Source organism: Sardina pilchardus, chromosome 2 (assembly GCF_963854185.1).
Source record: "Sardina pilchardus chromosome 2, fSarPil1.1, whole genome shotgun sequence".
Classification (NCBI taxonomy): Eukaryota; Metazoa; Chordata; class Actinopteri; order Clupeiformes; family Clupeidae; genus Sardina; species Sardina pilchardus.
The window spans coordinates 25,833,117-25,850,053 of record NC_084995.1 but is presented as its reverse complement, the minus strand read 5'-3'; the positions used below and the strand labels follow the sequence as shown (position 1 = coordinate 25,850,053).

Genomic DNA, 16,937 nt, shown 5'->3' with positions numbered 1-16,937 from the left:
TGGATTATGGACACTAGTAAATAGGTCATTTGTAATGTATGGATTACTGTATGTACACTAGGAGATAGGTTGCTTTCACTATACTTACATTTTGAGAACTGAAATGTACTGAAGCGTTGTAGACTGAATCAAAGCATTATTAGAGTAGGACAGGTTGCAGCGGTTTTCAGCATTCTCCCTGCACCTCACTCCTAGCTGTTATAAGAGGGTTGCTCTGAACTCAACAGCAGCTAACAGGGTCAATCAGAAGTCAATTATATAGGTTTGCTTCAACGCTCCCTTCACACTAACTAAACACTAATGATCCTGTGAATAGGAGTCAGACTAGCTTCATTTAACATGATGAAGAAATCCATTACAAAAGGACACTTCCCTCCTTGTTACCTGAAAAATGCTAGATCGCCACAGTGTGTTTATGCAAATAGAGTAGTGCTCTATTTCAGGTTTAGCCTACCAGAACTACATGAAAATGAAAACCGATTAAATTATGAGGATTCACGCTTACATATGTTAAATATGTATGTGTAATGTTTTAAATATACACTGTTAAATATTACATGAAAATAAACACATTGATTATGAATGTATATACTGTAGGATTATATATTATTTTCCCATCATATAATATTTAACAGTGTACAGTGTATATTTAAAACATTACACACACACACACACACACACACACACACACACACACACACACACATATACGTATATATATATATATTAGAGGATTTTGACTGGTCCTGAACGTCCCTCTCCCCTCTCTGTCCCAGATTGTGAATGGCCGCCTGCAGTATAAGTTTGACTGTGGCAGTGGGCCGGGCCTGGTGTCTGTGCACAGCACCCAGGTGAACGACGGCGAGTGGCACAGCGTCACGCTGGAGGTGGACGGCAACTACGCCAAGCTGGTTCTGGACCGCGTGCACGCCGCCTCGGGCACCGCCCCGGGCAACCTCCGCACCCTCAACCTGGACACCAGCGTCTACTTCGGCGGGCACATCCGCCAGCTGGCCGCGCGGCACGGCCGCAGCCTGCCCGCGGTCAACGGGCTCCGCGGCTGCATGGAGGCGCTGGAGCTCAACGGGCAGGAGCTGCCGCTGCGTGCCAACGGCCGGGCACCCCACGCCATGCTGGATGAGCTGGTGGACGCCGTGCCCGGGTGCAGCCTGGCAGCGCTGGCAGACGGATGCTCCAGCAACCCGTGCACCAACGGAGGAACCTGCTCCTCTCTGCCCAACGGAGGTACGTGTGGGCAGTGGCCGGTGAACTGACTGAAGGCAGACGTGCTCCACTTGGAGACGTTTGTGTAGTGAAAAACTACAGCACTAAAACCACCTTTATTTCTTAATATGTACGGGTTTTATCCCTGTGACAATGATGTGGTAGAAGTGTCTGCACTACAGACACTGTCTTACAGGCAGTAAGTCTGTAGACAGCAGGCAAGGCATTTATGGGTGTGTCAGAACTTCAAACCCCTACCAACAGAGCACCACCCTGTAAAACAAAATTATTGGGAGAACTTCAGATGCAGTCTTTACTTTCCGCTGCCAGTGTTTAATTCATGACTGCGTCCACACCCCTCATAAAGTGCATTAGATGTGCACCGTTTGGGGCTTAATGAAATACTGTAGACTCTCTAAATTAAAGCTCATAGTTTTTGTAGTCTCAGTGTTCATACAGAGTGTGCTGTGGTTTGGCCATATGAAGCCGTGAGTGCTGCATGCAGGATAAACAATACAGTACAGCACAATTTGTTTTAATATGGAAGTCCAATAATCCAACATATATCTCAGTGCTCCATCTAAAGCAAAGACAGGCCTCCTCCTCCTGCATTAGCGTCGCATTAAGCCTCCAGCATGTTTGCTTTAATAAAGTGCTGACATTTTCCCGACAGCGACTGACGCTAATGTCTGCCCCCCCCCCCTCTCTCTCTCTCTCCACAGGCTTCTTCTGCAAGTGCACTGCAGCCTTCATGGGCACCCACTGTGAGATTGGCATTAGCCCCTGTGCCTCCAACCCGTGTCTGTATGGGGGCACCTGCGTCCCGCGAGCAGACGACTACTACTGCCAGTGCCGCGGACAGTACTCTGGCCAACGGTAGGCTGAAGCCATTGCTGAGCTGGAGAGCAAATGAGTGTGACTCATAGCCCTGCCACTTACGATATACGCCAGTGCTTCATTATGTCTTAGGAGGCGGCGTTTTAAACAGCTGCCGTCGGTCTTAACCACCCTTATGCCAAGAACATTTCCTCTCCCACCAGTAAGGGTAAATAAATAAAAACGCTCAGAGAAAGGTTAAACCAAGGTATTTTATGGCTTCCTGAATTAAGTCAGGGTTTTTTTTTTCTTCTTCATACTGAATGTGCATACCAGATTATAATTGAGTTTAGTCTGAGGTATATTTTCACTGTGATACGACCCCATGATGAAGTGTTCAAATGTGAAAAGCTGTAGTTTCCTCTATCACAGGCTTCGCACGAGCTAGCAAGACTAGTAGCGTGCAAGCTGATGCAGCCAAATCCTTTAAAAATGAATCATGAGGTGTACTGATTCTGAATTTAATATACGCCATTTGCCTTCCATATCAATACTGTGAGTCTAAACAAATGTAACACTCCGTCAACACAGCCCGGGATTAAAGTGGGTTTATACTTCAGTGGTCAGAGCTGTGGACCGTATTGACTGGTGGAGGAAATGAGGCCATGTGAATCAATAAACCCCCAGATCCAAATGCAAATATGCCAGTAATGCCGATTAAATGAAAATCGGATTCTGAAAGTGGCGTGGCAAGTCTGTGTGGAGCCACCGGTGTTGTTCACCGGTGTTGAGAAGAGTTTTGTGGAAGGTCTTGAGTGTTCTCTGCTTCCCCCCAGGTGTCAGATCGGTCCATACTGCAAAGATAACCCGTGTAAAAACAGCGGCAAATGTATCGACAGCCTCGACGGACCCGTCTGTGAGTGCGAACCTGGTTTCCAAGGTGACAGGTAAGAGTTGCTGAGAGAGGGGCCTGTCTTATCGTGCCAATTTGCAAAACAGCCGCTACAAATAATACATTTGCTGGAGACAACAGTGATACTATCTTGAAATGTAACAATTGCAAGTATTCAGCCTAATTGTCCATTTTCCTTTCCAATGGAGACTTGTAGGCAGCTTATTCCCACACACAGCCGTTTAGTGTTTACTATCTGACGTGTTTCCCATTCTTTCTCTCTCCCAGGTGCCTGAGCGATGTGGATGAATGTGTGAAGAACCCATGTGCCAACGGCGGGCAGTGCCAAAACACCTACGGCTCGTACAACTGCAACTGCTCTCGCGGCTTCGGCGGCCATCTGTGCGAGAACATCGTCGAGGTTCGCAACGAGTTTGTCTCCACCTCGTGGAACATCGGCCTGGAGGAGGTGGTGGGCATCGTGGTGTTCGTGGCGAGCATCTTCATCATGGTGCTGCTGTTCGTGGTTGTGCGCAAGCGCGTGTGCCGCCGCAAGTCGAAGTCGGGAAACGGCGAGGACAACAAGCGCCCGGGGAGCTCGGCGCCGCACACGTTCCGCCCGTACTTTGACACCAAGCTGAACAAGAACATCTACTCGGACGTCCCCCCTCAGGTGCCCGTGCGCCCCATCTCCTACACGCCCAGCATCCCCAGCGACTCGCGCAACAACCTGGACCGCAACTCTTTCGAGGGCTCGGCCATCCCGGAGCACCCCGAGTTCAGCACGTTCAACCCGGACTCGGTCCACGGGCACCGCAAGACCGTGGCTGTGTGCAGTGTAGCACCCAACCTGCCCCCACCCCCACCCTCCAACTCGGTCTCAGACAGCGACTCCATTCAGAAGCCCAGCTGGGACTACGACTATGATGGTAAGACGACTCCTGATATAGGAACCTCTTGTGCCACTTTTCCCATTTGTTTTTTGTCTACAGTAGTCTTCAAAATGTATACCGGACTGTGACTGTGATCGAGGTTCACCTATACATTCGCTCAAATGTGTGTGGTTTTTTTTACACAGCTAAAGTGGTAGATTTGGACCCCTGCTTGACAAAGAAGCCCGTAGAGGACAGTGCTGGTCATCCTTACAACACCAGGGGGAGCATGTCCGAGGTCCAGTCCCTCAGCTCCTTCCAGTCAGAATCCTGTGATGACAATGGTATGTGTCAGCCTCACAGCATCTCTCTCTAAACTAACCTCTTCTGATAGCACTCATCAGCACTGCAAGTTTACTTAGGCAGCAGCTAGTCATTTAGATGTTATGTGAAGTGTTATTATCTACAGGCTGTTCTTAGCATTGATTATAAACTAGCTCAATCAGGCTGCAGCATACAGTGCATTTAACAGTATGTTTGTGTCAGGTAGTAGTGTTTTGTTAAAGATGAGTACTAATATGTGATGGGATGTTGTCCTTGGTGTGTAATACTAACCCTTTCTCTTTTTTGCGTGTGACTGGATTGGATGGATTGGCTCGTTGGTGTGGCTCTGGGTTATGTGTTGTTCTTTTTCTCTCTTGCCACTGCTGCTGCTGCTGCTGCTGGGACTTCAGTCCCCATATGGATAAAATCTGTCCACAGACCCAGAGTAGGGTTTTAACTAGGGGCCAGCTTTGTAAGTTTTCAGTCACATCAGTGTAGAAGGAAGTGATCAAAAAGCATCTTGTGAGATTCTCCTGGCATAAAAAAAATTGCAGCGTTCCCCTCCCTGCAGAGGTTTAATCTCAACGGCCCTATATGGAAAGCTCGCCAAGCTTTGCTTTGAATTACAGGCATCTGAACCAATACAGACGAAAAGAACATCCCGGCTCGCGGTAGAATTCATTTCTTTTTTTTTATATATTCTCGCCCAAATGATTTCTCTTTTTCTCCCTGTCCTTTTCCTTTTGCCCTTTTCTTGGCAATTACTAAGGCCGCAGTGGATGGCTGAGGAAAACGGCGCGGAACATTAAACCAGGGTATAAAGTACAAATGATGGTCTCCCACACGTGTTGTGCTCACCACCCCCTGAATATTGTCTGCAGTTATGAGTCCATTTTGTTGGTGGATGTGACAGTGAATGTGAGGAGTGTCCTCTCCATCAGACTACCCTGACCCTCATCTGTACTTCTCCTGAAAAAAACCCAAACTCTCACCCATCCTATACTATCCCTGCCTCAAAATGTACCTTCCAAAATTTTTGTGATTGAAACCTACTGCTTTCATATTCAAATGCCCTCTGTTCGGCCCTCTGCACCAAGGCTGGAAACGCATTTTTTTTTTTTTACCCTCGAGAATGTCACTGATCCTTCCTCCCATACTGTTTAATGGCACCCTTGGCATCCTGGCACTGTTGTTTGTACCCGTCTGTTATCTTGGCACAAAGGCCCCCGTCACTGTGCTCCTCTCCACAGTCTTGTGTTGTGCCCCCCCATGAGTGCTCAGATGTGTTGAAGTAGGTGGTCTTGTGCTTCAGTCAGTCAGTGCAGATACCCTCCATTTTCCCCTCAGCGTCCACAACAAAATCTGCTGGGAAAAAAAAAGAGCTGTCGGGAAATGTCTCTTGTACGGTGATGTTTCTCTGCTGGCCTTGCAGGCAGTTTTCCTAGTTTTAGTCTGGTTTTGTGTCATTTTCCCCTCCCTGAGACATTTGCACTAACGCTAGATCTCTCTTATCTACCCACCCCCCACCCCTCCCACCCCCCCATCCACCCCTCCCACCCCCCCATCCACCCCTCTCCTGCCCCCCCCTTCACCTCTCACAAGCCTCCATAGTGACTGTAATCCACCTTGTCAACTCTGCCGTTGACTCGGTGGGGCGAGAAGGTACTCTTTTTCATTACCTCCAACCCGTAGTCATCCGTTTCTGTCAGTCTTGCGTGTCTGTGTAGCGCTCTCCTTCTCCTTTTGTCCTCCAGTGCTGGGCCTCGAGGCAGACCAATCAGAAATGCCATTTCCTCACCCAGCAGTACAGCTCGGTAGGTGCTCGCGTGAGCAGTAAGTCGAAATTCGGTGGCTAACTTGAGCGCCACAATGGCAATTTGGTCGAACTCGATTGAACAGCTAACCGAGCGTAAGACCTCTGATTGAAATTTCATCTCGGGTGAATTCAGTCGGGTCATTTACTCTACCATTAGCATATACATTCCTGTTTGACTGTTCCACCCAAATCCACCAAGTAGCCCTCACCCTATTACAGCACAACAAATGGCATATCTGGTGTCTGTTACGATCTCTGCTGGTGAAGCTCCAGGTCTTACTGTTTGCTGTGGTTGTTTGCTCTGCCTCTCTGCTGTACTGTAGTTCTTCTGGACTTTGACATGTCTTTCTCTCCTCTTCTCCTTACCTTTCCCTTGAAGACTCATTCTCAGTTCATGAGCTCAAGACCCCAAGAGGTGATTTTTATCAAGTGTTTGCCTGAAGCCCCTGTGTCCTCCCCACTTAACGTTATTAAACAAGCAACTTAAACATGTCTTGCATGATGAAAGTGCTGTGACAGACCTATTGTCACATATTGATGAATATTCACACTTTGAAATGTGAATATTCACCCAACGCTTAGATGCAGAAAATACTGTTCAGGAAGTGGAAGATTGACTCACTGCATGCTGATTTTTGTCTGTGGATATTTAGAGTGCTGCTCACTTTCATTTGGTCTGTCAGTAATCACTGCTGACTGATCAAATTGATACTTTGGCCTCTTCTATGTAACACACATACTTAAGCACACACACACACACACACACACACACGCACACACACACGCACACACAGACACATACTTATACTGAGAAAATTCAATCTTTCTAATGTAGTTTATGTTGCCAGTTTTACATACTGTGATGACATATGTTTTATGACTAATTGCAGTAAATTGCAATTCAAATCAAACTGTTTGGCCAACTCAGCTCATTTTTGTGTGACGTGTAAAAATGTTCTGTTGTTGCACTTATAAATATTGTGTTGTGTATTGTGTATTTGAATTGTGTTGGTGTGCTTTTACCAGTGCATGTATTGGGAGTTTACTTAATTCCTTCCTAACATTTGCCGATGTGAAAGAGTGCTTTGTTGTGTGTGTGTGTTGTGACAGTGGTTAACCATACCTAACACATTAAATACACTGACTGAAGGTTCTAAATCCAAAGGTCCTAAAGTACTCTCTCCCTTGTGTTGCCTAGGCTACCACTGGGACACGTCTGATTGGATGCCGAGCGTCCAGCTCCCCGGGATCCAGGAGTTCCCGCAGTACGAGGTGGTGGAGTCCCCGTTAGCGACCACAGGGGCCGGCCTCTACAGCGACCCCTCCGCCATGGACACCGACTACTACCCCGGCGGCTACGACATCGAGAGCGACTTCCCTCCCCCGCCGGACGACTTCCCCGCCCACGACGACCTGCCCCCGCCGCCCCCGCTGCCGGCGGCCGACTACGGCGAGCCCTACGACACGCTCCAGACGCCGGGCGCCCCCCACAGTCCGCGCTCGTCCCCGCGCGTGCGCCAGCGGCCGCCGCTGCCCCAGCTCTACAGCCTCAGCCAGTACCTGCCCCAGCACCACTACCCCTCGGACCACCCCGACTCGCCCGACGGCCCGTCCAGCAACACGCTGACGTCCAACACCTCCAACACCGCCACCAACAACACCACGGCGGCGGGCACGGGCACGGGCGGGAGCGGAGGCCGGGGCGGCGACGGCAGCGGCGGCTACCGGGGCGGCTACTCCATGGGCTACGAGCCGCCGGCGCTGGACAACATCTCGCTGTCGCTCTACACGTCCACGGCGTCCTGCTCGGACATGTCGGCGTGCTGCGAGGAGTCTGAGGCCATGCTGAGCGACTACGAGAGCGGAGACGACGCCGCCTTCGACCGCCTCACGCTGCCCTCGCTGGACTCCCAGCAGCACACTGAAGTCTGACACTGGATCCCTAGCACCATGACAACAACAACAACAACAACAACAACAACAACAAAACATACAAACACACATCCATGTCAACAAAAAAAGAAGTGCCTGAACCCTTAACCTGAGAAGAAAAATAATAATAAAAAAAAATCATGTAATGAATTAAATACAGTGATCAAGCCACCTCCGATGAGCACACTCTCTACACACCACCACAGTGTACACACGCACACAAATATGCATACACACACACCCGATCGCAACAACTGTGGTGGTTGTAGAGACTCTTTGAGGGCGCAGCGAGGAACTCTTTCCGGTAGCAAAGGAGAGACAGGTGCCATGAACTCTGAACTCTGTCTCTTGCGAAGCCTCCTCCGCCTGCTGTGAGGGAAAGCACATTTGAGTTGGCTGTGCCATTTGCTTTAAGTAAACAGATATCACACAGAAGAGGAGCCATGCTGAGGTGAACAAGCCCAAGATTTTAATGATAAAGGTACTCGCCACCATGACAATAATGAGACCCATTTCAGAAGGTGATATCTGTATTTGGATAGGTACAAACCATGCAAACGCATTTTTTATATGAATCCTCGTTCATTTCTAATGTAAATTTAAATGTACAGTTTTGATTTCAAGGTTTTACTAGGTTTTGTAGATATTTTATGCTTTTTATTTCCAAAAAAAAAAGAGAAGACAAGCTCTAAATGTTTCATTATCAGCCTTACTGTATCTACATTTCACAAAAAAAAAAGTTGTTTAAAGATTGAGATAGAGGTGTATCAGTTCATGTCTTTCTTCTGGTCATTTCAAAAGAAAACTCAAAAAAGGGGTCAGCGATGAGCGACTGCATATTCTTGTGTTCTTTTTTTAATTAACTGTTTATTTGTTTTGTTTGTAAATTGCGACTTTGAAACCTTTTATTTTTTCCACCACAAAAATGGGACCCAATATATTTATAGTTGGAGGAGATTTATGGACACGTGTCTGTTTTTCAGGTGTCTGTGCGTGTGTGTGTGAGCGACTCTATTGTCTTGTTAAGGTTTTTATTGAATACTGCCACTAGCTCATGCTTTCATACTGGCAATAAATTATTCAAAAAAATAATAAGATGGTGTCCTATTGTATATCTGTTTCATATCTGTACACATCATCTTAATGCTGTCTTTAGATCTAAATGTAAATGTGTATACATGAACATTAGTTCACAAACATATGGTATGGATAGGGTGCATAATTAGCATTTGTATTATGTGTCAGACATAGTCCTGACATTATTACAGAGCTCATTTAACACCCATCTAAATACAGTTGTTCACCAGAAGGGGGCACCAAATTCAGTTAAATTGTCTCTTGCAACAGCAGTGAGGAGGCCTTGTTTTTCAGACAAAGCTGGGAAAGTCCTAAATGATTTTAGATATTTATATTGCAGTCAACCAATAAACAAGGGCTCTGACTGTGAAATGTCTATAGTTTGAAGGGGAATTGGACTACTTAGCTTTGATTTTGCGACATTAATTGTTTGACAGTATATGACATTATTGATGTGTGGAGCTCCATTAAGATCATTAACACCTTATTTAAACTGATAGTACTTTCCATTGTATAGATTTTTACATTCAAGGATGTTTCCATTGTGGTAGTTGAATGGATCTTAAAATGGGCTGCATACTGCCCAAGAGGAAAGACACAGTAATCAAATTGCATTCTAAATCAAATCAAAAATAGATTACAAGCCGCACGAGTACTGCATCAATCAACGTCTGTCCAACATCTATCTCAATTGAATTGTCCGAACGGGAAATGGCAAGGACAAAATGTAGAAATCTAGAAAAATAAGATCTCTTACTGAATGGTAATTCTATCCTAAAGCTAGTCCTGTTTGTCCAAGAAATTAGGTTTCTACTAACAAGAGCTTGAGAGTTAAACATCAGGTAAAACAATTGTAGGCACACTTCTACAAAGTAATCAGGAGTTGATGAGGCACAGTGAGAACTGCAAATGGATCATAAAAGATGCTATTGAAATGCACAAATGATATTTTCCCCTTCATTTGAAGAACTTTACTAATTCATGGGAGTATGATAGACATGAAATGTCATTAGTGCTATGAATATTAAACAGGTAAGATGCGTTGGTTCTGCATTTTAATGGGAAGATGTTAGGTAGATATGAGAAACCACTGTTGCAGGCATAATTTATTTTACTAGGGAAAATTTTTATGACAAATACATTTATATTGAAGCACAATTATCATTACAGCAATGATTAAATGTCTGAGAATTAATTTCCTTCTCACTTAAACATTGTACTAATTGTGCATGGTTAGAGTGAAACACCAGTAGAGTAGGTACACAACATGATGAAAATAATCATGACAGATTACAGAATTTACATGTCATTTTGCTTAACTTCTTTACTTGTGCAGTAATGTCCATACAGTACTTGTCATGTTAGTTCTGTAGATGTCGAGACTCACTAGTAGCCGACTAAGACCCCCATGACTCCGTGCGGAATCCATCCTCACCATCGTTATTTTCAAACAAGCGAATCTGCACGTTAGGGGAGATGGCTGTCCCAGACACGTACTCGTAAACGTCACAGTTTTCAAAGTCATCGGACGGCTTCTTCTCAAAGTAGATAGCCCACTGCCACTGGCCGCTCAGGTAGTCATCGTTTCCGTCCGACGGGCTGGCATAGAAGGCCACCCAAGAGTTGTACAGGCTGTCCTCCCAGTTTTCAAACGATTTGCGGATGTAGAGCCTTGCACTGGCATAGCCGTCCTTAGTGAAGAGCTGGAGGCTGGCATCCTTGGCGTCTATTCGGACAGGAATCTTGCCTTTGGCATCGTCCAGCTCGGGGCCCTTCCAGATCACCGTGTCCCCGACCTCCTCCCGCAGGAGCCGTAGCTGGAGGCCAGGGTTGAGTTTGATGGTGCTGTCCGCGGTGCCTGTGAGTCTGCCGTTCACCTTGACCTCGAAGAGGGGGTTGTTGCTCTCCACGTTTTTGTAGAGGGCCACGTTGGTGTGCATCTTCTGGATGCTGCTGGGCAGACCACTCCAGCTGACCCGTACGTTCCCGTCTTTCGTGGCTTTCAGCTCCATGGACACCCAGCTCGTTTTGCACATCGCCGGCGAGTTTGGACAGGACCACATTTGAACCGAGACGCCGTATCTGCCGTTCACGTCATACCCAGCCATGGTGAGGAACTTCGCCAGTCCAGGTTCGTTGAACATGCTGTCAGCAGTGATCATGCTCTGGTTGTAGTTGGAGTAGAGCTCTGCCACAGATGAATTCCTGATGAGAAATGGGTGTCGAAGTGCTGTAATCTGGCGAAGGAGACTGGCAGAGATGAGAGCCGGGGAGTAAGGACTGTAAGTCAGGCCTCGCTGGTAACTGCTCTCCAGAGCTATGTAGACCCGATCGATCCTCACAGGATTGTACCAGGAGTCGACCCTAATGATGATCCTGTCTCGGTTCCTCGTGGGGTAGTTGTAGGCGTTGTAGAAGTCCTGGGTGACGTACGGTGGAAAGCGTCCGGCTGATCCCTTAAGCAGGTTGCCCACCGTCAAGTATGCCGTGGTAGGCGTCAGGTCTGGCAGGAAGTGGTTGTCATTGGCGTACGGGGTGAAGGGGTAGCTGGTGACGGGGTCAAAGGCCTTGGGCTTGAACTGGACCACATCGTTGCGGTCAATGGTGACGATGGAGGAGAGCCAGTGCAGTAGCATCAAGCCGTGCTGGGGGAAGCACTTGCCATAGTCCAGGGCCCGCAGCTCCGATACGCTGCTGACGGTGGGGATGTCGGCAGTGGAGGCGAAAGAGAGCCAGACGAGCAGGCAGCCAAGGGAGCTCTTCCATGCCATGATGACCCTTCAAGAAAACAGGCAAGGCATGATGTTTTATGTAGGACGTGTTGCATAACGACAGACCAATATAGGGGAATTCATCATGACATGTACATAAAGGAGAATGACATTTTGTGTTTGTCTAAAGAGGCGTAGACCATTTAAAGTTTGTTTTGAAACTCAGGAAGTGTACCTAGCGAGCAGATAAGCTGTATAGCATAAGAGTACACACACCTGCACAAACCCAGACTGCAAAACTCCAGAAATAATTATCAAGAAACAGTGACAAAACTTAATGCAGTTATGATATTAAAAGTTAATCATAATTTAATTTGTGTCAAAATCCCAGAAATTAGCCACAATGAAGAATAATTATATTTCAACATGACCTAAAACTTAAATCACTTAGGACTAGTTCCAAAAACTTAGGACAAGCGCTATTAGTGATAAAAAATAAACAATAAGAAGAAATTGTTATTTGACAGCAAAATTATTCCAGACTATTCCAAAAGCATAAATCTCTTTACCTTCTTCAGAACTCCAGTCCACAGGAATGAATGACTGAATAGAGTCTGACCTTCCCAGAAGAATATTTATATACAGTAAATCATTGCGAATGAATACACCCCCACCTTTATTTGCCGTTGATTCTTTTGATCCGTTTTATCACTCTATCTTATCATAAGAATTTCAAAGTCTCACAGAATGTGATTTTTGTATAATAGTTGCCAATCTTGTTTTTCCCCATAGACTTCCTGCCTGGGGAGCGTCTATGGGCATCTCTGAGGTCATTTGAGGGCCAGTATGCCACTATTGTTTTCATCGGGAAAAGGTGCGTCCTTGACTGCCATACCCCATTTTCTAAGTCGTTTTTTTTATCAGCTTGTTGAACTGTACTTTCCTCACAAAAGTAAACTTTTCCACCCCGAAACCACCTGGGTTTTCTTTAAGAATAATTAATTATTAAATATTTTTGAGGAAACTTCTATTCTACAGTAGGTGTGAAAATGGGCACAAAAGCAGCAGAAGGCTGAATTGGATGTGATGTGCACAAGGGTGTGGTTTTAAGACATAGCCATCCACAATAGACTCTCTTTGAATGAGTGTTATTTATATTAGATAACAGTCAGGTAGAATAAACCTTCACATGAAAAACTTTGGATTTATTAGATAGAATAGAACATAAACGCCCAGAGGTAAATCCACCTTGAATAGCAACTTACAGTCTGTCCTCATTTTGGTTACTGTTTGGACCAAATACTTGCTCTGCTCACCACATCCTTGATCTAATTTCCACGCATTGCACAGATGAATAAATCATCAGAATGTTGTTTGTGTTGCATCCCTGTTAAACGCTATGTGCTGTATCAAGGTAAGCATGTGGTATGTGCTGATCCTGTAATTCTGCTAATATTCCTTCACATTCTGAACTCAAAAAGAATTTCTACAATGATAGATAGCATTTAGACGTTTGTGATATTTATCATGCCATTTTGTTTTCATACAGTTGGAAGCATGTTTGTGTTAATGTGTTACTAGGTCAAAATTGCTATGCCCTGGATCACAAATAATACACTAGCATGCTTTATGATAGCAGGCTCATGATATGAGGTTAATAATGTTTGTGGTACCAGAGAATCGCACCATTGGCAAAGATACAAATATTTATTTTAAGATGCCTGTGGTCAGACTCAGTTGAATTGATTTAATGTGTTTTTGTAGTTGTTGTTGTTGTTGTTGTAGTAGTAGTAGTTGTTGTTGTTGTTGTTTTTACTGTGTAGCAGATGCTTGAATATTAAATCATTTTACCCTGAAGAGAGTAGAATCTTGGTTACCACCCCTCCACAAGAAGTGTTTAACAGCTATCAAGTGATGTTGGCGAGTAATGGTTATGCTTCTTGGCAGACGCCTTTGTCCAAAGCATTGCTTCTATAGGGATTATGGGTAAATGTTACTTTCTTTTTTCCTAATGTTTTATTTCTCATGTTTATGGCTTATTGGGATTTGGCAGAACAACTGATTACGTAACAAAATGAGTACAGTCAGGATTACCATTAAGGAGAAGACGTTTCTTGAAATGTGAAGGGAATTTTTAGTAAAAATGTTTTTTCTTCTAAGTTAAATGTTAAATTGATTACTTTCTCAATTAGCATTGATCTTCCCCCTTGAAGGTGTGACAGAGTTGGACACTCAATGCCTACTCAATGCCTTTCTATTGGAAAGGATTTGATCTTCACCTAAGGTGAAAGTTCTTAGACGTTTTAAGTTTCCTATGAATAGAGAAGACTGTAGCAACTGTTATAAAAAAGAACGTTTATTTCCACAATGTCAACACTGCAACTTATGAGAAAATAAGTTGTACATTTATTATGCACATTTGTTTCTGTCTCCTGCACAGTCCATAATGTACTCCCTAGAGGATTAATAACCTAAACAAAAACATACTTTACTTACTGTAACACACAAGTTATTTTGCTGTGGAAAAAACACTCTCAATATATTCTTACTCTTATAACAACACTCATTCTCTTCCATTCTACAATCCTCATTTCTAGTATACAGACTAATTTTGTGTGTGTGTGTGTGTGTGTGTGTGTGTGTAGGAGGGGTTATATAGAAAATTATAACGCATTGAGGTGCATTCTGGTTTTCTTGTGAACTGGTGAATTCCGTAGCATGGTTTAAATGGACCAAATGTCCTGATAACATTTCAGGCTGATAGAAAATGAAAACAGTAGATATCAGTCTTCAGGTGGTCTGACCATTTTCACAAAATAGACCAGCTTCCTTATAACCGAAAAGGAAATATCATCTGAAGATTTTTTGATGATGAAACAACGTATCATTTTTGTATGAGCAAAGGTTGATACAATTCAGTTCAGCGTATTCAATTGCTTCTGTAAAATAATACAGATAATGATTACATCACATGATGGTTTCAGGTCCAGTTTGTAGTAGTGAAGATATGGCTCTGTTGAACTTAAACCCATTGAGACATAAAATTCACAGATTCCATCGTTCATGTCATAATTCTGTAATGTTCAGGAGGAGGCCATTCGTCTCCTAACTCTGATTATTCAAGTGATGCTGTTTTTATAAATCCATACGTTTCTACCATGACTTTGACCTCATCAGTGACTTGATGTTAATGTATCATTTTCAACATGTGCCTTTTCTCTCTCTGGAATAACGAGGATGTGTTATCTGTGGACAAGCAATGTGTTGCTGATCAAGCTAAGCAGCTGGTAAATAGTTTCCTATCAGAAACTATACAAGGTTAACTATACAGTAATTGAAGGGGAACATTCTGCTCCTCCAATGTGTGTGTGTGTGTGTGTGTGTGTGTGTGTGTGTGTGTGCCACACTCTGAAGTGGGTTGCAGACTTCATTTCAGGGCACGACCAAAGGTAGTAGATCAGGCTTAAGCTTTTATTAGACTCCACACAATGGCTGGATTCCTCGTGGTGCTAGAGGGAATGTTTAAATATTGAGAGACCATCACCATGCTGTGGAGGAGTGCAATCTGAAACTGAACAACATGGTCTATATGTAACAGAAGAGCAGAAGAGAAAACTGCTTTACCACTCTCATTTATTGTACAGTAGGACAATTACTTCTAGTTTAAACATGGATTCACATAATGTGAGCATACGTTTGTGTAAGTGAGTCTAATTTCCTGATATTGACAGATGTCTATTAAGAACTTGCAGAACTTTGAAATGAAAAACTTTAGATGAAATAAATGTCTGTGTATCAAACTCAACAAGATGTAACGAATGACATATCTGATTATCAATGACAATGTGAAAACATAGTGTGTTATTTCAAAGAGATCAGACTTCCCTGGAACATGAAAATAGCATTAAGCTTTTGAATGACAGAGATTAAATTATTAAATTATACAGACTATAATTTATATATATATATATATATTTATATAATTATACAGTCACTTAGGCTCAGAAGTCATAATTAGAATTTCACAAAGAAAACAAATTATCCCAGTTTAGACAAACTACCTTATAATTAATTCACCAATCAATATTACATCATAAAAGAAAAAAATAATGGGCAATTAGCACGAAAGGTTTTCAATATGGCCGCTTTGTTTCCGGTGGAGTGTTAACTGTGTTGCAACGGCACCTTCTGTTACATTCTGCTCCTTACATCTTCACTTCGACACTGAATTATCTTGTTCGCCCAATGATGACAAATTTAACCTGCATAAATCCTTCTTTATCGTAATGTGATGATTTACTAGGTGCAACACCCAACTGGGTCGGTGTAGACACTAAATACATTGGCAATAGTGGCGACAGGTTCAAACACACCTGGCTCCACCGGAAACAAGCGAGCCATACGTGCAAAGAGCCTATTGAGTTAAAGGACAAACATCCGAGACAGTCATTGCTGACACTGATCATGGAATATTTTAATGGCTTTCTAAAGCTTGTGCCATTTCTCTCTCTATATATAGATAAATGTAGTGACCATCTCACATATCCCATGCCTTTGTACGAGCCACCTCGTCAAATTCACTTAAAAGAAACCGTGCCTGGATACCTGGGGTGATGGCCGTCCCAGACACATACTCATACACATCATAGATGACCAGACTGAGAAGTTTGTGCTTTTTGAAATGAGTGACCCATTGCCACTGGCGGCTCAGGTAGTTCTCGTTGGGCTCGTCGGGGCTGGCGTAGAAGGCGACCCAGGAGTAGTAGAAGTCGTCGCTCCAGGTGGCGTAGCTCTTCCTGATGAAGAGGCGAGCGGCGGCGTAGCCGTGGCGCGTGAAGAGCATCAGGCTGGCGCTGCCGTTGCCCACCTGCACGGGGAGCTGGCGGTTGGCGTCGCTGAACGCGGGCCCTCGCCAGATGGTGGCGTCGCCGACGTCCTGTTTGATCAGGTGGATCTGGAGGCCGGGGTCGAGGGCCACCGCGGTCTCCAGAGTGCCCGACGGCCGACCGTCGATCCTGCTCTGCACCAGCGGGCCGCCGCGGTCACTGCTCTGGAACAGCGCCACGGTGGTGTGCACCTTCAGCACGCTGCTGGGCAGGCCGTGCCAGCTGATCACGGCGTGCCCGTCATGGCTGGTCCTGATGGCCAGCTCGATCTTGCTGGTGTCACACAAGGCTGTCCTGCCCTCAGCTGGCACCAGTGGGCAGGACCACGCTTGTGCTGTGATATTGTATCGCTCCGCAAGGTCGTATCCCGATAACGCCAGGAACAGG

At 44.9% G+C, this 16,937-nt stretch overlaps 1 protein-coding gene across 1 annotated transcript in view; it reads left to right on the top strand.

The window, feature by feature from the left end:
- The window catches only part of fat1a (FAT atypical cadherin 1a), a 78,154-nt gene extending 69,183 nt beyond the window's left edge, over nt 1-8,971 (top strand). Inside the window, 8 exon segments of the mRNA XM_062523542.1 lie at nt 777-1,245; nt 1,947-2,100; nt 2,877-2,987; nt 3,221-3,861; nt 4,011-4,148; nt 5,731-5,790; nt 6,324-6,359; nt 7,143-8,971. Coding sequence (XP_062379526.1) covers nt 777-1,245; nt 1,947-2,100; nt 2,877-2,987; nt 3,221-3,861; nt 4,011-4,148; nt 5,731-5,790; nt 6,324-6,359; nt 7,143-7,876 — 2,343 coding nt within the window. The 3' untranslated portion in view covers nt 7,877-8,971.
- Nucleotides 8,972-16,937: the final 7,966 nt, after the last annotated feature.